The sequence below is a fragment of the Megascapheus bottae genome, chromosome 2 (assembly GCF_031878675.1).
Source record: "Megascapheus bottae isolate mThoBot1 chromosome 2, mThoBot2.hap1, whole genome shotgun sequence".
NCBI classification, from domain to species: domain Eukaryota; kingdom Metazoa; phylum Chordata; class Mammalia; order Rodentia; family Geomyidae; genus Megascapheus; species Megascapheus bottae.
This window is the reverse complement of record NC_143510.1, coordinates 84529660-84551444: the sequence shown is the minus strand read 5'-3', so window position 1 is coordinate 84551444 and position 21785 is coordinate 84529660. Positions and strand designations below refer to the sequence as shown.

At 35.0% G+C, this 21785-nt stretch overlaps 1 protein-coding gene across 1 annotated transcript in view; it reads right to left on the bottom strand.

Moving 5' to 3' along the window:
* Washc4 (WASH complex subunit 4) overlaps nucleotides 1-21785 on the bottom strand; it is a 55519-nt gene that overhangs the window by 12981 nt on the left and 20753 nt on the right. The window contains exons 15-25 of the mRNA XM_090328551.1: nucleotides 19018-19143; nucleotides 18110-18217; nucleotides 16113-16259; nucleotides 15900-15979; nucleotides 12893-12998; nucleotides 11564-11680; nucleotides 7478-7646; nucleotides 6982-7136; nucleotides 4963-5037; nucleotides 4384-4488; nucleotides 1236-1370 (exon numbers count right to left, since the gene is read on the bottom strand). Of these exons, the coding sequence (XP_090184677.1) occupies nucleotides 1236-1370; nucleotides 4384-4488; nucleotides 4963-5037; nucleotides 6982-7136; nucleotides 7478-7646; nucleotides 11564-11680; nucleotides 12893-12998; nucleotides 15900-15979; nucleotides 16113-16259; nucleotides 18110-18217; nucleotides 19018-19143 (1323 nt within the window). The remainder of the gene's footprint in view (nucleotides 1-1235; nucleotides 1371-4383; nucleotides 4489-4962; nucleotides 5038-6981; nucleotides 7137-7477; nucleotides 7647-11563; nucleotides 11681-12892; nucleotides 12999-15899; nucleotides 15980-16112; nucleotides 16260-18109; nucleotides 18218-19017; nucleotides 19144-21785) is intronic.

Sequence of the window (21785 nt, the reverse complement as noted above, 5' to 3'; positions counted from 1 at the left end):
TAGAAAAAAGCCAGAAGTCGTGCTGTGGCTCAAGTGGTAGAGCTCTAGCCTTGAGAAAACTCAAGGACAGTGCTCAGGCCCTGTCAGGCCCTGAGCCCAAACCCAGGACTGACAAAAAATAAATAAATAAAAATTTAAAAAATTTAAATATCTCAAATGTAACAAAAAAGTCCATAGAACAAAAACTATTGGTGTTTATTTTCTTACTAGTATTAGCTAAAGGGAATAAATTACAAAACTGAATTCTCTCTAACCATTATTAGTCTCCCAATACCCAACTACTGTATGAAATTGAGAAAAGAAACCCGTTCTTCCTAGAAACATTTGTTACAATGTGTGATCAAGTTTCTGTTGGATTTACAAATACATCAAACAAACACATCAGTTAGGATAAAATTTATTACTATCACCAATTAAACAAAATGACTTTTCCAAGTCTTAGTGAATAAACTTAAAAAATTATTTCATAAGAACAAAAGAAAGCAATTCTTATACAATAGCAGGACTACTTAGCTTGGGGCACTAGTACGTCCATTCCAATAAAGAAAAGATAGTCTATATACTTCTCTACTGATAACTGTAATCTGTAATTAAATTATTTTAACAGAAAGTAGCATTTTGCTGCTGTGATGTGGAATAAGTATTACAAACTATTTTACAAGAAAGCTAGGACTAGATGAATCTTAAGAAAGATTATTAGGGGAAAAAAGAAAGATTATTAAAATAGTTCTGTATACAGTAAATAAAAAATACAGGGCCCATCTGAGCCCAGTCGTTCTCTAACCATATAGATACTCATAATGTCTTACAATATAACAGGATCTTTACTTCCTTCTGGGTAAACTTCAGCATTCCTTTAAATTATTATCAGGAATATGAACTTCATAGTGTTTTTTAAGTAGGAAGCACTTTGTGCTAGAAATTTTAAATATTTAATCGTTAGCCTCAAAATTGCTTCTTTTTAATGCCTAAATTATGTCTTACAAAGAAATTAAGTAAATCTGTATGTTCTGATGCAGCAAACACACTGAAAAATAGTATGTAAAAGCAAGCTATGTAAGTATGTGTATTCATACAGACTAAGACTTGAAGGCACAGCACTATACTATTAATAGCAACTGCTTCCAGAAAACAAAGCAGGAAGAAAGGAACTGAAGAGTTAGAATTTTAACACAAACATTTGTATTATACTTAAGGAACTAAATTAAAACACCTTAAAAGAATATATAGCATACCTTATGATCATTTTGGTCCTTGATTTCCCTGAAAAACCGAATATCTTTTATCAATCTGGATTTGATATGTTCATCATACATAAACTGGCTAAATATATAGAATTTCTTTTTCAAAAACTGGTAGGTGAAATTAACCTATAAAATTAAAATTTTAAAAATTGAATAAAGTTAATATAAAACTTAATTTCTAGTCAATGTTACTGAATAATGGCCAAAAATCATTTCTAAAATTCAATTCACACTGGATCTGAGCTATTTAAAGAATTCCAATTTCTAACCGCCCCCCCCCTCCAGGTCTGGGGCTTTAACTCTAGGCTTAGGCACTGTTCCTGAGCTGCACTTTTTACTCCAGGTGAGCACTCTACCACTTGAACCACAGCACCACTTTCCACTTTTTTGTTGTTGTTGTTGTTTTTGAGCAGTTCACTGAAGGTAAGAGTCTTGTGGACTTTCCTGCCTGGTCTGGCTTTGAACCATGATTCTCAGATCTCGGCCTCCTGAGTAACTAGGATTACAGGCATGACACACCAGTGCTCAATAATTTATCAAATTATATTGCCCAAACTTTCTATAGGGTTCCTATTTTTACTACAAAGGTGAACAAAGAGGAAAATGTAGAAAATACTCAGACTAGAAGAAGAAACAAACCATACTGCACACCCTAGTGTTCAAGCCATTTAACCACAGATGGAATTCTCTTACTCTAGACAACAGCAGAGCCCTGGCATCCAAGTGGGTATGATCTGCTAAGGAAAAGTGCCCATGCTCAGGATACAGAGGTGAGTACTACTATACTACACACGCTTAATTTTTGTGCTGTGCTCCCAACTACCATCAAAGACACACTGCCTTTCCACAAATCTAAAATACTCACTGTATCATTAAAATAAGCACACCAACATTTCCCTTGACTATTAGGCTGCATTTTGGAAGGTAGATTTTCACAAAATTAAGAGTAAGGAAACATTCAGTAGATCATACAATGATTTATGCAAAATTGATCATATGAGAGCTTCTCTCTGCACCAATCAAGTTGAATAATGCACCCAAGGGAAAATCTAGGTTTTGTTTTGTAATTTTTTTAATTAATTAATTTTACTACCTTGATAAAACTACATATAATAAATCTGAGTTTACTGTGTTTATTACTAGGTCTAGGTACACTAGCTCAAGCCTATAATTCTAGTTACTTGGAAGTAGATATAAAAAAGATCAAAGTTGAAGGACAGCCTAGACAAAAAAAATTATTGAAACAGATCTCAACAAATGAACTGGGCATAATGATATACACCTGTAATTTCAATTTATGAAGGGGACATAAGAGCTAGAATATGGCTCACATGCCTAGCAAGTAGAATGCTCTGATTTCAAATCCCAGTACTGACCAAAAAAAAAAAAAAAAGATTACTTAGTAGTAATCTGCATAGCTAGAACGATACCAAAGTAATAAGCAAGGCGTTCTTTGAATTTTCCTGAAGATAGTAAGCATTCAATTACTCAGTGCCTTGTACATCAAAGGTAATATTCCTGTTCTCCTACTAGACAATGCTTCTTGACCTCGTGAAGTTTATAACTAGACATGGGTCACAGACATCTTAAACAAGTATGTACTACCTTTAAAAAAAAAAAAACTGGGGCATGATGCACAGCCTAGTGGCAGAGTGCTCGCCTAGCATACATAAGGCGCTGAGTTCGATTCCTTGATACCACATACTAAGAAAAAGCTGGAAGTGGTGTTGTGGCTCAAGTGGCAGGGTCCTGAGTTCAAGTCCTAGGACTGGCAAAAAACAAACAAAACGAAAAACACCCTAAATCTGCTAAGTGATGATATTCTTTGTAATTCCAGCTACATGAGAAGCAGAATTGACAGGTAGTCAGTTCAAGACCAGCCTGAACAGTTGGTGAGATTCAATCTTGAAAAGGGTTAAGGGTGTAGCTAAGTACTGTAATCAAGCACAAAGCCTGCGTCAATCCCCAGTCTAGGAAAAAAACAAAAATTAAATCTCAATTGTAGTAATTTCTAGACATGGTAAGTAATGTGAGAGGTGCTGTGACAGTGGCAAGAGACATGGCCCAGATTCACAATATCCTGAAAAAGTGAGATTTCAAGTGAAATTAAAGTAAAATAACCTAACACTAATTCTAACCTATTAAAACATTCATTTTTCGGGGCTGGGAGTGTGGCTTAGTGGCAGATTGCTTGCCTAGCATTCATGAAGCCCTGAGTTCAGCTCCTTAGTACCACATACACAGAAAAAGCAGGAAGTAGTGCTGAGGCTCAAGTGTAGAGCTCTAGGCTTGAAAAAGCCCAAGGACAGTACCCAGGCTCTGAGTTCAAGCCCCATGACCTACAAAAAAAAATTCATTTTTCTCCCTCATTGGAAAAATTAACTGCTACACAAAGCTTCTGGTTATTTTCTCAAGTAAATGAATGCCTATTTCAGGATTCAAACTATTTTTATTAAATACCTACTCAAGTGTATATCAAATAATTAAATCCTTTCCCTAAAAAGACAGAAATGACATTAAATAGCTACCAAAGATTTGTTTTCAAAAATAATTTTTAGATAACATCAAAGTATATATACATTTCCAAATATCCAATACTATTTATGATGAGTCTGAGATATAGAATTACCTTACAGCACCCTTTATATCACAGTTCACAAAATCATACCCAATACAATTTTTTTTTTTTGTGGGTCTTGGGGCTTGAACTCTGGGCCTGAGCACTGTCCCTGAGCGATTCAGCTCAAGGCTACTGCCCTACCCCTGGGCCTGGGCGTTGTCTATGAGCTCTTCAGCTCAAGACTACTACCCTACCCCTGAGCCAGAGCCTCACTTCCCTTTTTCTAGTAATTAATTGGAGATAAGAGTCTCACATTCTTTTGTGCCCAAGCTGGCTAGCTGGCTTTGAACTGAGATCCTCAGATCTTAGCCTCCTGAGTAGCTAGGATTACAGGCATGAGCCACCAAGCCGGCTCCAAAACAATTTTAATGCCATTTTTTCCAGAAAAAAAAAAAGGAAATCCAGGTATACGAAACAAGAAGCAATGCATTTTGCCTAATTATTCAGTAAAAAAAATTATCTTCCAAAGTACTAAATCAGATAGGGCTTTATTTCCATCTAACCACAAAAGGTGCTTACTGTGGTATTCATGATGCCTGTGCCATGTGTTCGGATTGAATTCGCAATATGCCGAATATTAATAGTATTCAAATGTTTATTATTGCTTGTCCGTTCAATAAAAATCTGCAATGAAACAAATTTATGCTCAGTAAGAACACGAACTATAACAAATAAAGCAAAGCAAATTTCAGACTCTACCTCATTAAAGATAATTTAACTGAAAAGCCACTCAAGAAGACAATACAGGCCATGAGTTTGGCCTAGTGGTAGAATGCTTGCCTAGCATGAACAAAAACCCCGGTTTGATTTCTCAGTATCACATACATAGAAAAAAAAAAGCCAGAAGTGGTGCTGTGGTTCAAGTGGTAGAGCTCTAGCCTTGTGAAAGCCCAAGCAGTGCTCAGGCCCTGAGTTCAAGCCCCAGGCCTGGCAAAAAATAGAAAGGAATGTGTATAGCAACAAAGGAATAAGCAAAATCTCTAAATAAAAGAATAGTTTGTTTTGTGTATCTTACTGATTATAACCTTTGAGAATTTATTTCTTATCCTTTCACACTGAATAACCCACATAAAAAATTTTTTTCTAAAACCTACTCACCTGATTATTGAGATTATAGAGGTACCGAGAGACAAAGATATGAATGTTTCTCATAATTTCCAAAACATCAAGGCCCTACAACACAATCCACAGAAGTACATGTTTGAGTTCTATGTCTAAAATGGTCAGTTAAATCTGCAACAAGCCAGGAACTTACCAAGTTTGCAATATAAGAAGTTACTACATTTACAATTATTACAAAAGAACTTCATAAAAGGCATCACTAAAGGTCCAAGAGCTTTCTGATGTACATATTCTCAAGGATTTTCTCTAGTTTTTTGCAAAGTAAACTAAATGGCCAGGATTCTGAAAAATAGTCACAGACTATGCTGTGACAATTATGAAAAATACATTACTTTTCATATACTACACAAAATTCTTCATATAAAATTCTCAAAGTGAGGTGCTATTCAAAATTCATAAGTGAAAAAAATTAAACTAAGGGAGCTCTGAGGTCAAGCACAAGAGGCAGACTCTAGAGTTTTAGGAAGTCAAATTCTAAATTTTTGCATTTCTAAGGTTTATTCATTTGAAGTTCTACCACTTGAGCCAGGCCTCTAGTCTGGCTTTTTGCTGGTTAACTGAACAGTCTCAGGCTTTACTGCTTGGGCTAGCTTTGAATTACAATCCTCTGACCTCAGTCTTTTGAGTAGCTATGATTACAAATGTGAGCCAATGGCATCCACCTGCAGCCCATTTTTATATAAAAGTTCTCTACAGACTTTATTATCTTTCAGATACCTTACATTATTCTCTAATTTTTCTATTATCACTTAAGCTGGCCGGGAATTTGATCTAGTAGTAGAGTGCTTGCTAACATGCATGAAGATCAAGGTTCGATTCCTCAGTACCACATACATAGAAGCTGGAAGTGGTGCAGTGGCTCAACTAGTAGAGTACTAGTCTTGAAAAAGCCCAAAGACAGTGCTTAGGCCCTGAGTAAAAGCCCCAGGACTGGCAAAAAATAAAAATAAATAAATAAATAAAACCTTTCATTTTTCTATTGCAGCTTCATTATGTCCTAAACTAAATTTTTTTGCACACATTTTTTTTGTCCCATTAGAGTATAAGTATATGAACTGGGGCTGTTTCTATTTCCCTTTGATTTCCTAAACAAAGCTGAATGTTTTAGCATGCTTGCAATAAACAGTAGATATATAGAAGTGAATGAAAAAACATGCAAACTGGAAATGATCTTTACATGCAGCAGGATAAAAAAAAGTTATGATCTCAACAGTTTGGGACTGAATAAATGTCTTTTTTATTACTGCAGTAAGAATCCTATGCAAAGTAACTGACAATATACACTACTAATTCATAAAATACCTTCATATTGAAAATAACCTAAGTGAATTTGCAAATCTGTTTCTTTGCACTCATTTTAAGTTCAAATAATTTACAATTATATAAAGTTAGCTGTTTTATTAAAAAGTTTCCTAAGATATTAAAGTTTCCATACTATTCAGAAGTTTAAAATCATTAAACTATGATCTTAGCTGGGCTTCTTACAATTATGCAGAGGTTACCTCACTATATTTGTATGTTTCTGGAAAGCTACACATAGTCTATACATATTTCAAATGCACTGAAGTTTCAATGTACCCAGGAATTATCATTTGCTTTCATAAAGGCTCATGTCTGTAATCCTAGGTACCCAAGAAGCTGTAATCTGAGGATCACAGTTCAAAACCAGCAAATGCAGAAAAGTCCATCAGATTCTTATTTCCAATTAACCAAAATACAGAAGTGGAGTGCTTTGCATTAAAAAGCCAAGTTAAAGTATAAGGCCCTCAGTTCAAGCCCCAGTACTGGCACCAAAAATAAATAAATAAAGCCCATTAGTGGTAACTATTATTGCAATCATTTCTGTAACTAAAATTGCGATCCTTTCAAGTATGAAGTTTTATTCAGCAAATATGATCTTTGAAAAAATAATGAAGACCCCAAAATATAGATTTTCTTAAGAAACACTAGTACACTACATATAGGCAGATTACATTACATGTATTTAACACATACCTGTTCCAAAGTCTGACTAGGAAGATGTGCCTCTGTCATAACTAATCCATAACGCTGAGTAGCCAAATTTCTCATTTCACTGTAAGTGGCCCAGTCATGAAGAGCTACTGTTGTAAGATTGTAGAAAGTCTTATCTAAGTAATGAGTTACGTATGCTATAAAAAAAAAGTCAAAAGGTTTATTAAAACCAACAGAAACAAAGGAAACTAGAACCGAAACAAAACAGTAACAAAACACCATTTAACTTTGAACATAACATCTTTTTCTGTAAAATAAGAAGCAGTGATGCAGTGCTCAGGTGGTTCTCAAATTTGGGGCCAGTCTTGTACTACTTATAGAGATAAAGTCAAATAAATAAACGTACAAAAAACAAAATGGAAATAAAGAATAAAATAAACTAGCTCACACAAAGAAGAGAATGTCTATGTTTTACCTTTTTTTATAGTCAGAATAATGAGACAGAAGATGACTCTAAGAAGGCTAGTAAAATACTCACCTCGAATATCAATGAAACGATTGAAAAATCGAATTGGATTCAGAGAGAAAAAGAGAGCAAGGTCTTTCATGCCAACTTTGAAAGGGTTTCGGTCATCCAGTTTTAAATGAGTATGCACAGAAAGTCGTAGATCCTTCTCAATTTCTTTGCACAACTTGTCCAGTAAATGCTGCTCACAAGAGAAATGATGGGTTTTTTTTCAAATTGATATTCTAATTATTTTGTTTTCTTACATGTTTATGCTTTGACCTTAAGAGGTGTAATGGCCCACATGTGTAATCTCAGATACTTGGGAAGCAAAGGCAAAAGGCTCCCAAATTGAAGGATAGTCCAGGCAAAGGAAGTGGCACTTGGCATTTATGTAATTTTCCAGAAACAAGGACATACTAAATCCACTAGCACCATGATGTTCACTGCAGCACTATTTGCCATAGCAAAGGTATGGAACCACCCCAGATGCCCCTCAGTAGATGATTGAATCAACAAGGTGTGGTATTTATACACAATGGAATTCTATGCTATCATCAGAAAGAACAACATCGCCCCATTTGTAAGGATATGGAAAGACTTGGAAAAAAATCATATAAGTGAAGTAAGCCAGACTCAAAGGAACATAGGTTCAATGTAATAATTAGTAATTTGTAATAATTATTAGTAATAATTAGCACAAAATTTGGAATCTCTTAGCAGAGGATTACAATAGCTCAAAACCTAGACACATAGGTCATATTAGGATGAGGCTAAATGAAAGGACCTCCAGGACATGGAAATAAGAGCTATATAATGAGTGAATGTTGTTCTTAATGTACTACGTTATTTCTTTTTTTTACCAGTCCTGGGCCTTGAACACAGGGCCTGAGCACTGTCCTTGGGCTTTCTCAAGAGTAGAGCTCTACCATGTGAGCCACAGCACCACTTCCGACTTTTTTTTTCTATGTATATAGTATCGAGAAAGCAAACCCGGGTCTTCGTGCATTCTAGGCAAGCATTCTACCACTAGGCCAAACTCCCATCTCTACTATGTTATTTCTCATCTCTTTTGTTGACCCTTGGTTATTCTCATATTGTTACAGTATCTTACCTTGTAATCTGGTATATTGTATATACATTTATTTGAAATAGGAAAGGGAAGTAGGGGAAACAAGATGAGGGGAGGGGCTGGGGGAGAGAAATGGAGACAAAAACATGAGAAGGGGTATCAATGTGTGAAGTAATACTCCTTCTATCTGGTGAATATAACTGTAACCCCTCTGTTAATTACAATAAAACAAAAACATTAAAAATTAAAAAAATTAAAAATGTTGAATGGGATGATGGTGTTCAAAATACATTGTATTCATAAATTGATTCATTAAGTGGCAACTCCTTTCCACATCTACTTAAAAATAATAATTTTTTAAAAAGACAAAATGCAAACCAAAGCAAAGGGCTAGGGAACTGTCTGGTTAGGCACAGGCCCTGGGTTCTACAGGGCTCCAGGACTGTCAAATCAACAACAACCTCACCATCATCATCATCATCGCAGTGATTTTTTGGTTTTAATTGCCAAACTGGTCTTTTGGACTTGGGTATCCAAAACACTCAGTGGTAAAATTTTACTTTTATTGATAAAGTGAAAATGGTTCAACTTTCCATTTTATACCAACATCTTTTGGGGAGCAGGGAGTTACATAAATACCAAAACTTTTATTTTCGTTAATACTTTAACTCTCTTGAAGAGTCTTTTTGAAGAAGAAATAAGAATGACCTATAGACACGTGAAGAAATGCTCCACATCTCTGGCCATAAAAGAAATACAAATCAAAACAACTCCAAGATTCCACGTCATTCCAGTTAGGATGGCCATTATCAAGAAATCTAATAACAACATATGCTGGTGGGATGTGGCCAGGAGGGATCACTACTACACTGTTGGTGGGAATGTAAACTCATTCAACCACTATGGAGAGCAGTATGGCAGTTCCTCAAAAAGACTAAACATAGAGCTCCCCTATGACCCAGCAATTCCACTACTTGGCATTTACACAATCATCCAGAAACAAGGACATACTGAACCCACTAGCACAACAATGTTCATTGCAGCACTATTTACCATAGCAAAGATATGGAACCGACCCAGATGCCCCTCAGTTGATGACTGGATCAACGAGATGTGATATTTATATACAATGGAATTCTATGCTGCAATCAAAAGGAACGGACATAGCCCCATTTGTAAGGAAATGGAAAGACTTGGAAGTAAGCCAGATTCAAAGGAACACAGGCTCAATGGCTTCCCTCATTTGTCATAATTAGTATAAACCTTGGACTCTCCTAGCAGAGGTTTACAATAGGGCAAAACTTTGATACATAAGGCCATATCGGATGAGGCTAAATGAAAGGACGTCCAGGCTATAGAAAAAAAAGCCATATAATGTGTGATTGCTGTTCTTAATGTACTATGTTATTTCTCATCTCTTTTGTTGTCCTTTGGTTATCTCATATTGTTACAGTATCTTACCTTGTTATCTGATATATTGTATATATGTTTATTTGTTTATTTGAAATGGGGTAAGGAAGGGGGGAAAACAAGATGAGGGGATGGGGTAGGGGGAGGAAAATGGGACAAAAATACGAGAAAGGGTAGTAATGTCTGTGAAATAATGCACCTTCTACTTGGCAAATATAATGCAATCCTATTAATTACAATAAAAATATATTTTAAAAAATACTTTTAACTCTCTTGAAAAGAAAATCAAAAGCTAATAACCTATAGCTTCACTGTAAGAAGCATGAATATGAAAAATAAAGCATAAATACATTTTATGAAAACTGTCTACAAAAGAGGAAAGATTCTACAAATGCACACTAAAGAAAAAAAAGGGGTTTTTTTTGCCAGTCCTGGGCTTGAACTCAGGACCTGAGCACTGTCCTTGGACTTTCTCAAGGCTAGAGCTCTACCACTTGAGCCTCAGCACCAATTCTGGCTTTTTTCTATATATGTGGTATCGAGGAATTGAACCCGGATCTTCGTGCATGCTAGGCAAGCACTCTACCACTAGGAAAAACTCCTGGCCCAGAAAAAAAATTCTCACACAATTCCTTGTGCTAAAAGTAATGAAATTAACCATTTTCTTCATCTATCAGAATTCTAAACACTGGCCACATATATTTTATTCATTACATAAGAATATGTATGGGCTGGGACCTAACTCAGTGCAAGACCCTGAGTTCAGTAACTCAAAATTGCCAAACTGAAATTTTCATGATTTCATGAAACCTAAGTAAGTTTATATTATGGTTAATTTTAATACCTCCACCTGGACAAAAGTATAACTAAATGGAAATTTAACTTTAAAGGTATCAGTGTTTATACATGCTAAAACAGGCAGGAACACACTTATATAGCATCCAAATCACTTCTGCTCTATTATCTTTTTTTTGTTTTTTTTTGGTACCAGTCCAGGGCTTGAGCTCAGGGCCTGAGCCCTGTCCTTGGACTTTCTCAAGGCCAGAGCTCTACCTCTTGAGCCTCAGCACCACTTCTGGCTTTTTTCCTTGTATGTGGTACTGAAGAATTGAACCTGGGTCTTCGTGCATGCTAGGCAAGCACTCTAGCACTAGGCCAAACTCCCAGTCCCTCCATTATCTTTTTAATCTTTAATTTTTCTCTTCTTAGGAGTTCTCCATATGAAACTCAGGAAAATATCAATAGTTTAAGTGCTTATCTATCTATCTATCCTATCTACCTCTCTATATATCAGCATTTAACATTCAAACCTATTTTGTACATGTACTCCTATAATAAAAAGAAATTTAAATTTAAATTCCTAAATTTCTTTAAACAGCAGTAACAAAAACTAACTTAGTAAAACAGTAATACTAAAACTAAAAATAGTTCCTTTGCTCTATACAGTGATTTATAACTTTTGACTTTATGGAAAGTCTGACATTGAAGAAGACTTTGTATACATATATTGCCAAGTCAAATCCTCTTTTACAACTCTTCAAAGATAATAAAATAAATAAATAAAATAAAAGACTAGTAAATCCAAGACTTTTTTCAGAACTTTGTTTTAAACTTTCCCATCTCAACTTTGATCTTACCTCATTTAAAATTTCCATGATTTCCTTGTCATAACAATCCAGAAGTATCTCATATGACTCTAAATGCCTTGCATGCATCATAGCAGGTACACAGTCTCGTAAAGCACTGAACATATACTAAGGAGAAAATTTAAGTTGATATAAATATGTGTAACAAATGTAATCTAAATAATATTACATAGGTTAATAATCTATGCACAAAGATAAAAACTTAGTCTGAAGGAAAGATGACTTTTCTATAACTGTCTTATATTCCCAAGAGAAGAATGTAAACCATATAAACAATAAAAAGCTTCAAACACATTCACTTCCACACAGACATCATGCTCCACAAGTAATATGCTTGGTAACATTTTAATCTCTAATTGATGAAAATAAAGAAAACAGGGAAATGAAAAACATACAGAGAGGAGATGGAGAAGGGAAGGAAAGAGACAGAAGAAAAAGAAGGTATATTTGAGCAAAATATAGTTTTCAGATATGTGTCAGACTGTTATGACAAATTAAAATCAAGTGAAATCAGAGTGGTTACTTATATAGGAGGATTACTAAAATTAGCTTTATTAACAGTAAAATAAATTTACAGACTATATAAATACATATTGGATATGCATAACATTCAAAAAAGATTAACAGCCAATAAAGGGGTTTTTGTTGTTATTGTATGTTTTTGCTTTTGCCAGTCCTGAGCTTTGAACTCAGGGCCTAAACACTGTCCCTGAGCTCTATCACTTGAGCCACAATACCGTTTCCAGCTTTTTCTATGTATATGGTACTAAGGAATCAAACCCTGGTCTTCGTGCATGCTAGGCAAACACTACCACTAGACCAAACTCCCGGCCCCTAATAAAGGTTTCTTTCATTTCTTTTTTCCTTAAAAGATTTTATTAACACTGATTTTTTTGCAACATATTTCAAATGTTTAACAAACAAGTATTCAAGAAGGGAATCGCTATATGTAATCACTGGCACATAAATTTAAGAACAAAATTAAAATTTGTATGTCATAGATACATATCAATCTATATATCAATAGGTCTATAGAATATATATCTTATCATAAACATATATGTCTATATAGATATATTTATATCTCCAAATTTCTTGAGTGCCCCAGTATTGAGTCGTCATTCTTGTAGGAATACTTATTAGATACTGAGGTCTTGTCCTGATACCCAAATTCTGTTATTGCTTAATCTATGACACAGTGAATTTGAAAGTACTTATAACTCCAGTTTAGGATTGTTCCCCATAAAGGTTTTTTAAATGACCTATTCTTAAAACTTAAAAAGTCATTAAAATTATTCTTTGTAATTATTCTTTACTTACATGTAATCTAGCTGCATCAACAGCATTTTCATATACATCATCTAAATAAATTGGGAAGACAGCTCGATGCCAGTATAAAAAGCAACAGTCACATTGTGTTTGGACTCTACAATATAAGGTAGTAAATAATTAGTAGTACACAAACTAAAGTATCCCAAAACAGTATGAAAGAATATACTTCATTCATGTCCTAATAAAGGATATGAATGTCACATCATTTTACATTTCCTGTATTTCACTCATATTAGTATAGAAAAATCATAAACATTTTCAAATTGAGCAAAGGCAATAAAATATTCCAGTATCTCATATCAGAATTTTCCATACACTTTAATTGCAACGATTCTTGGAACATAGTATGTTAAGGTATGACTATAAAACATTCCCCACAGGCTCATGTGCTACTTAAAATTTTAAGAGATGGGTCTAGTTGGAGGAAGTTCAGTCACCTGGGGCAAGCCTCTCAATGTGACATCTGGTCCCCAGTCCCTTCCTCACTCTCTGCTTCTTATTCACCATGAGGGAAACAATTTTCTTCACTACATGCATCTACCACCATGCCCAAGCCCACAGGGCCAAGACACCACAGGCTGACCTCTCTGAAGCTGTAAGCCAAAATAAATCCTTTTTCCTTTAAGTTGATGTGAAAGTAACTTCAGGCAGTTCATTATGGCAAAGAATTTGTGTACATTTTGCCCATCCACATCCTAGACTATGAATGAGTCTGAGTAATAGGCCACAAAAAATTAGATTAAGGGCCGGGAGTTTGGCCTAGTGGTTAAAGTGCTTGCCCAGCATGCATGAAGACCCGGGTTCGATTCCTTGGTACCACATACCAGAAGTGGTGCTGAAGCTCAAGTGGTAGAGTTCTAGCCTTGAGAAAAATCCAAGGACAGTGCTCAGGCCCTGAGCTTAAGCCCAGGACTGGCAAAAAAAAAAAAAAAAAAAAAAAATTAGATGGAATATGGACTAATTAGGTGCAGAGAATTCCACACCAAAGCATTGTTAACTTTATCTGCTTTTAGCCAGGTTTATGGTAAAAACTGGGAGACAAAATCAGAGCAGAAAGACTTGAAGAACTTGCAGATTTGTCAAAAGAAAAAAAAGTCAGTAAAATTTAAAGCTAAGGAAGCTGGTTTCTGAAAAGATTAGCAACATTAAAAAGCCAAGCATTTTACATCCAGACAATAAGAAACATGCCTTGAGGGTATCTTAGGAACTAGCCAGACTTCCCCTCCTTCAGACTCTAGGGTATAAGAATAATTCCCTTGAAAGACTTCACTTGAGAGTACTGAGCGTAGAGTGACTGGACACTCACAGTGCAGAGGGTAGCCTAAAATGTTGCTTCCCAAGATTCACTTTATGGACCTCAGTCACCAAAGTTTGTCATGCTGGGTTTCTATCTTACCTGATTCTATTTTCTATGATCCTATTTCTCCATTTTGAAATAAGAATGTTTATTCTGTTCCACTGCATCTTGGATATGCCTTACACTACCTAGGCAATCAATGTTCTACCACTTGAGCCACATCCTAGTCCTTTTTGCTTCAGTTAATTTTCAAACAGAATCTGATTTTTGTTTGGACTAACCTAGACCATGACATTCCTATTTCCACTTTCCATGTAGCTAGGACTTCAGACATGTACAGCTGAGCCCCAGCTTCACTGATTTAAAACAGGCTCTTGCTAATTTTTTGCCTGAACCAGCCCATAATGGCAAGCCTTTCAATCTCCAGCTCCCAAGCAGTAAAGATTATAGGGCATGAGCCACATTGGCCAGCTTTTTTGTTTTTTATAGTTCACATATGAAAAACAACACTAAGTCTAAATTGTGACTCGGGACTTTTGAACTATGTCAAAAATGTTAATACTTCGGTAACTCTTAGAGATGTACTAAAGCCTTTTTTAAATTTTGTCATCACTGTGACAAAATTAACACACAATACATATAACTATTTTATTATTATGTGATATGACTACACTTAGCAACAATTACATCACACTTATTTAAAACTGATTTAAAAGAAACAACCAAAACCTATCCCATGTTCAGTCTTTGCCACCAAGTAACTATTTCATACTTTATATGGTAACAAATAATGGCTAAATATTGCATAAATGAGGAAGCTTCACTATTTCTTCCAAAGATGGAAAATTAAGGTTACCAACTAGAAAAATGTCAGCTTCTCAGTACAGCAAAGAAAATTACAAGTATTTAATGGAAATTGTGCTGTTATTCAAAAAAAATCATTTTCCTTTCAAGAAATCTCTTGCTTACTCAATAAAGAGAAAACAGTAAAGTCATCAGAACTTTCAAAACAAAACACTTCCCAAAACTGAACTTAGTGACTGGCCACTGACAATGTAATTCAACTCCTATCACTAAATAAAATTACAGAAGAACATTTGTCAAAGATCTCTAAGTATCTGACATTTGATAAAGTCTAACTGTAAAGCAGTAGATTTTAAAGTCCACTAATAACACTCAATATAATAACTGCAATTTGCATTAGTCTCTGTCAAATGCTTTGAGGCTGTACTGCTTTATTTTGGTGAGTTCTTCCAGTAGGCTGCACGCTCCTATAAAAACAAATCTAAATAGAGAAGATCCCTAAACAGGAATTGGCAGCTCATATCTATAATCCTAGCTACTCAGGAAGCTGAATTCTGAGGATCATAGTTTGAAGCCAGCCTGGAAAGAAAAGTCTCCTTGAGACTTTTAACTTAAAAATCAGAAGTGGAACTGTGGTTCAAAGTGTAGAGTGCTAGCCTTGAGTAAAAAAAAAACTCAGAAACAGTAGGAAGGCCCTAAGTTCAAGCACGATGACTAAAAGAAAAAAAAAAAAGATCCCTTGTGAATAACATTTTGGTCACGTTAAAGAGGTAACAGTGAAAAACTAATGCTCTATCTGGTTTTATTCTCTTTCTTGGTATGCTAAAAAAAAAGATCTATGATTCCTATTAGCTCTGTCTTCAGACTATTATGACAGATAGCAATTCTACTTACCTTTCTCTAAGTTCACTGATAAGATCCAACTTTTTCATAACTACTTGAAGGGGAAAGAGTTCTTCATCTTTAAATGTTTTCTTTCAGAAAAAGAGGGGGGGAAAAGCAGAGAAATTGCAGTTAAAATTAAGAATAGGTTTCTTGGGTTAATAACTAAAAAACTATAAAATCTCAGCCCTGACATTATTCCATAAGTAACAACAATATACTTACCATTTGAGTACCAACACTTAGTGCCAAAGAAACAATCAGTCGCCGTTGCTTTGTGCTTGGTCCATTTAAAGTGTTTTCAGCCAAAACTAGAGCAGAGAGGACATCAAGACGCTGTTCACTATATTTTTTGTCTGAAATTACTCTTTTCTTAAAAGAAACAGAAAATAGGAAACTATTAGTTTAGTTTTTGAAATAGTAACATATCTCATAAGAAAAACTTTTCTATTAGCTTTCTATGATTTGACTTTAGAGAGCATGAGCAATTAGTTTCACTTTGAACCTCACATTTTAAATTTAACTTTAATATTATCCCTTACAATTGGCTATTATCAGCAATAGCAAATATATTAAGCATACGTTAAAATTCATATATTAATTTAATAAAAAGTATTTCTAGCAAGGTGTTATGGCTCACATCTGTAATCCTAACTACTCAGGAGCCTGAGATCTGAGGACCATGGTTCAAAGCCAGCCCAGGCACTAAAATCCATATGACTCTTATCTCCAATTAACCAGCAGAAAATCTGCCACTGTGTGGTTCAAGTGGTAGAGTGCTAGCCTTGAGCTGGAGAGCTCAGGGACAGCATCAAAGCCCAGAGTTCAAGCCACAACCGACCAAAAAAAAAATTTTTTTAAATGGTGCCTCATTTTCAAAGTTCACACAATATCAATCTTTAAAATCTTTTTTTTAATTTGGGGGATCAGGAGTTTAGCCTAGTGGTAGAAGTGCTTGCCTAGCATGCACAAAGACCCAGATTTGATTCCTTGGTACCACATACATGGCAAAAAGTTGGAAGTGGTGCTGAGGCTCAAGTGGTAGAGCACTAGCCTTGAGAAAGCCCAAGGACAGTGCTCGGGCCATGGGTTCAAGCTCCACGACTGGCAAAAAAAAAAAAAAAAAAAAAAAAATTGTGCCCAGGGCTTGGACTCAGGTCTTCATGCTCTTGTTTTTTTTTTTTTTTTTGCTCACTGACTAGCATTTGAGCCACCTATTTGCTAGAGAAAAGCATCTTATGGGCTTTTGTGCACAGCCTAATTTCAGACCATAATTCTCAGACCTTAGTTTTCCAAGTAGCTAAGATTGCAGGAACCACTAGAATCCAATCAATATTATTTTTTAGTAGAGGTGTACAAATATATATTATGTTTCAATTTCAGAGTAAAGATAACTCTGGTAATTTTAAATGAAAATCATAAAATACTAAAGATATGAAAGACCAATATTATTTGAAGAAATGGGATAGGCTAATTAAAAATGGCTTCCCTCATTTGTAATAATTAGTACATATCTAGAACTCTCCTAGCAGAGGATTACAATAGCTCAAAATCTAGGTACATAAGGTCATATAGGATGAGACTATATGAAATGAACTCTAGGATATAGAAATAAGAGCTTTACCTTGTGTGACTGTTGTTCTTAATGTACTATGTTATTTCTCTTCTCTTTTTTTGCTCCTATAGTTAATCTCATATTGTTACTGTATCTGACATTTTTACCTGGTATATTGTATTTACTTGTATTATATTTATTTGTTTATTTGAAATAGGAAAGGGAAGGGGAGAAAACAAGATGACTGGAGGGGGTGGGGGAGGGAAACGGGGACAAAAACATGAAAGGGGTATCAATGTGTAGAAGTTATACACCTACTATCTGACAAATGTAACTATAACCACTGAAAATAAAAATAAGGAAGGTATATATATATATATATTTTTTATTTTTATTTATTTTTTTTTTTGCTAGTCCTGGGCTTGAGCTCAGAGACTGAGCCCTGTCCTTGGACTTTCTCAAGGCTAGAGCTCTACCACTTGAGCCACAACACCACTTCTGGCTTTTTTTTTCTATGTATGTAGTACCGAGGAATCAAACCTGGGTCTTTGCACATGCTAGGCAAGCACTCTACCACTAGGCCAAACTCCTGGCTCAAGATAAAAATTTTTTTAAAGCATACAAAATAGAAAAAATACTTATTTAGAATACAGAATAACTTGCATACCTTGGCTATAGAAATAGAATTAAGAGCTTGATGTTGAAGGTGCTGTGTTATATGTGAAACTGAATCAGCCACAACCATGCTTCTCCTGTAGAACATATGCTCTATTGCCTAAAAATTTCAAAAGTAATTTTGTGAAAATTAACCTAAGAATTTTAAGCAAAATAATAAGAGACCATCTCTAAAATGTTAAGTGGGGGAAGGAATCTATAACTGAGAAAATAAAACACAATAAAAGGTAAAAATTTAAAATTTAATGATATTAAAATTAACAACTTCTAGTTATAAAACAATAAAAGGTAATATAAAAAATGCATGAAAAGACATCTGCCAAATATAAAGAATTAGTATTCAGGATATACATAAAGACTCAAAATGAGGAAAGACATCCATCCATTAAAGGCATACAATCCAAGAAAAACTTGAACAAAATATATAGTGTCTCTCAAAAAGTTAATAATTGAAAACATATTCAACCATTAATTGTTAACCATCATTACAAATAAGGGATTGGATTAAACATTAAAAATTGCAATCATGGAGTCAATGGCTCACACCTGTAACCCCTAGCTACTCAGGAGGCTGAGGATCATGGTTCAAAGCCAGACTCAGTAGGAAAGTCCATGAGATTCTTATCTTCAGTTACTTCCAAAAAGCCAGATGTGGCACATGGCATAAGTGCAGAACACATTTTAAATGGGCTAACCTGAGCTAAAAACTTATCAGCACATAATTCCACCATACATCAGAGAGAACCTGTATCAGAAATTTCTTTCAATTGAAGGACAAGTACATGTTCTCATAAGTTTTGGCTCTCAATGTAATAGGAAGTCAAATTTTACAAGATCATTCTAATTTAAGTTCTAGTCATTTTTCAATCACCATGACAAGGTAAAATAACCAACACTTACCTTGAGAAGTTCAATGAGCCTGCACAATGCCTTAACTGAGGTTTTAGTCATTGGCTTTTGCATGGACATATAAAGATTCATTGTGGTTTTAATAATGGTACTAATACCATATGCATACAAGAAGCCCTGAAAAAGAAAACACTGACTATCATCACAAGTAAAGATTTCTTCAAGATGTCTCTCTAAACTAACAATTAATTATTTCTCCACTTGCCAATAATTCTAAAGTTTGTTTTAAAGCCAGCTATTAAAATTTTGAAGTAGTTTTCCCAACATAGATTAATTTATTCATTACTAGTTTGTATGAAAGAAGCTCTTAAAGTTAACTTAGAGCGAGGAAAAGGGATGACGTCCAAAAAGAAAAATTTTCTTTACCTGACATATATCTATAACCTCTCTGTACATGACATTTATAACAATGATAGAAAAGTTAATTTAGATGAACACAAACCAAATGTTCAATGTTGTTGAAATTAATGTATACAATCATGTTTTTTTAAAAAGGAGGAAAAAAGGAAACTTTTCAGAGAAATGGTGTCAAAGAAACTACTCATCTTTATCTTACCTGCCAGTGTAGTGAATGAAAGCTCCTCTTTCTTCCTATCTAGGGTAAGGGCTGAGGCTCTAAAAAGCTAGGAAGTTAAGTATGAAGAAAAAGACCAGCTTTCTGACTATTGCACAAAGGAATTTCTTAATTCAGCCAGCTCCTTTCTTCTTTCCCTACACCACTCCCTAGAGTCTATCTGTAATCTCATCTATCAGTCAAGCCTTCTCTCCTAATCCAGTGAGGACAGATTCTCCCCTCCCCTTCTATTCAGAAAGGATAGTAAGTCTTATCGGGTTTTGTTTTTTTTTTTTTTTAGTATAATGCTACTCAAGGGAAACAATAAGAAAACAGGAGGAAAAAATAATGTTATCTCTCATACAATTTTTAACTTAAACCCAAAAGGGATACTAAAAACAAAACAAACAAAAAACAGAATGGATAGCTGGGCACCAGTGGCTCATACCAGCAATCCTAGCTACCCAGAAGGCTGAGATCTGAGGCTTGCCATTCAATGTCAGCTGAGGCAGGAAAGCCTATAAAACTCTTATCTCCAATTAATCACCAAAAAGCCATAAGTGGACCTGTGGCTCAAATGGTAGAAAGCTAGCCATAAGCAAAATACCTCACAGACAGCATTCAGGCCCTGAGTTCAAGCACCAGGACAGGCACAAAAACAAACAAAAAACCACAATGATAATGACACAGACTTGGGAGGGGGACAAAAGTTTGAAAATATTAGCATTTAGAGTTTACATGATGGCAAAACATGGCACCAGAACACAAGAAAGTAAATAAACTCATGTAGTAAGCATGCTTCACTGAAGGAGTGACACTTAACACGGAATGAAAACTGGGAGTGTCTCTGAGTTATTCATTTATAGCTTTGTCATGACAAGATGTGTTCAATGATAGAGGGCAATAAGCATCCTAAAGAAAGTGGTGTTAATACCAAAGCTTGGGGCATGCATTCAAAAAGAGCCACAAGCCTTAGAGACAGGAACAGCAAAAGCAAAACTCTTAAAACAGGCAGAAAAGAGGTCCTCCCTTTTCTTGGTGGAGGTTGAGGTCTTGAAGTATAAACTTCCTCGGCCCAACAATCACCATATTCAACATTGATCTGTGACCTGGACATACATAAAATATTACTTTAAGATCTAAACTGGGGAAGAGAGGACTGGGATCTACTACTGTTAATGACAGTAATAATATGGTCTTCTGAGAAGAACTGGAAAAGCTGAACAACACATTAGTAAAATACCTTGGAAGGAATCAAAGACCTATCAGGAAAGTAAGGAAACAGGAGGCTAAGATCTGAAAGAAGTTAGAAGCCCACAGTTGTGAAGCTGGCATTTGGAGACAATTTCTTTGGAGTATCTGCCTTAGAAGTTTCTGTAAAAGGATAATGTCAACCACATTTTTCAGTGGTACTGCATAGGAAAAAAGACAGAAACAGGAACCTATAGCCCTTCAGGAAGGGCAGAGGGTTCTGGTAAACCATGTAGATTCTGGAGCGGTATGTTGAAAGATTACTGCTTCCGACCTTCAAAGAAATTTTAAGAATGTGCTGAAACAAAAAATTATTATCAAAGGACTGAAGTGCTTATTCAAATCAACTTAATCCATGACTGGACTAAAAGAAGACTATAACCTATAGGCATCATAATAATGTTGCTAAAATCCAAAATCTAAACCTTAAAAGGAATTAAATAAAGACATACCATACTTAAAAAGCAATAAAACCAACAGATGACTTCTGAACAGAAACAAAGATAATGAAATGCACTAGAAAGAAAGCCTAACCAACCTAGAACTGTAAAGCATACAAACTACTGAAGATGCATTCAGGCCAAAATCAGTGATTACTTATCAACAGAAACTTACATTAAATGAAATACTTGAAGTGAATTCCACAAGCAAAAAGAGAAAGTTAAAAAAGAGATATAGGATCCTGTTACTCAACATACATTATGAGGAAAATGACCTATGAAACCTGTGAGTAGACATGGGAGGGGGAACTGGGAAAAAGAGAAGTAAGGAGTGACATTGTCCAAAAAACAAAATGTACTCATTACCTGACTTACAAGCAGTGACATTGTCCAAAAAACAAAATGTACTCATTACCTGACTTACTACCCCTCTGTCCAACACCTTACTAATAACAATAATATTTTTTTAAAAAGAGATGCAGGAAAAACGAAAAGCAGTAAGATGTAGTCAATCT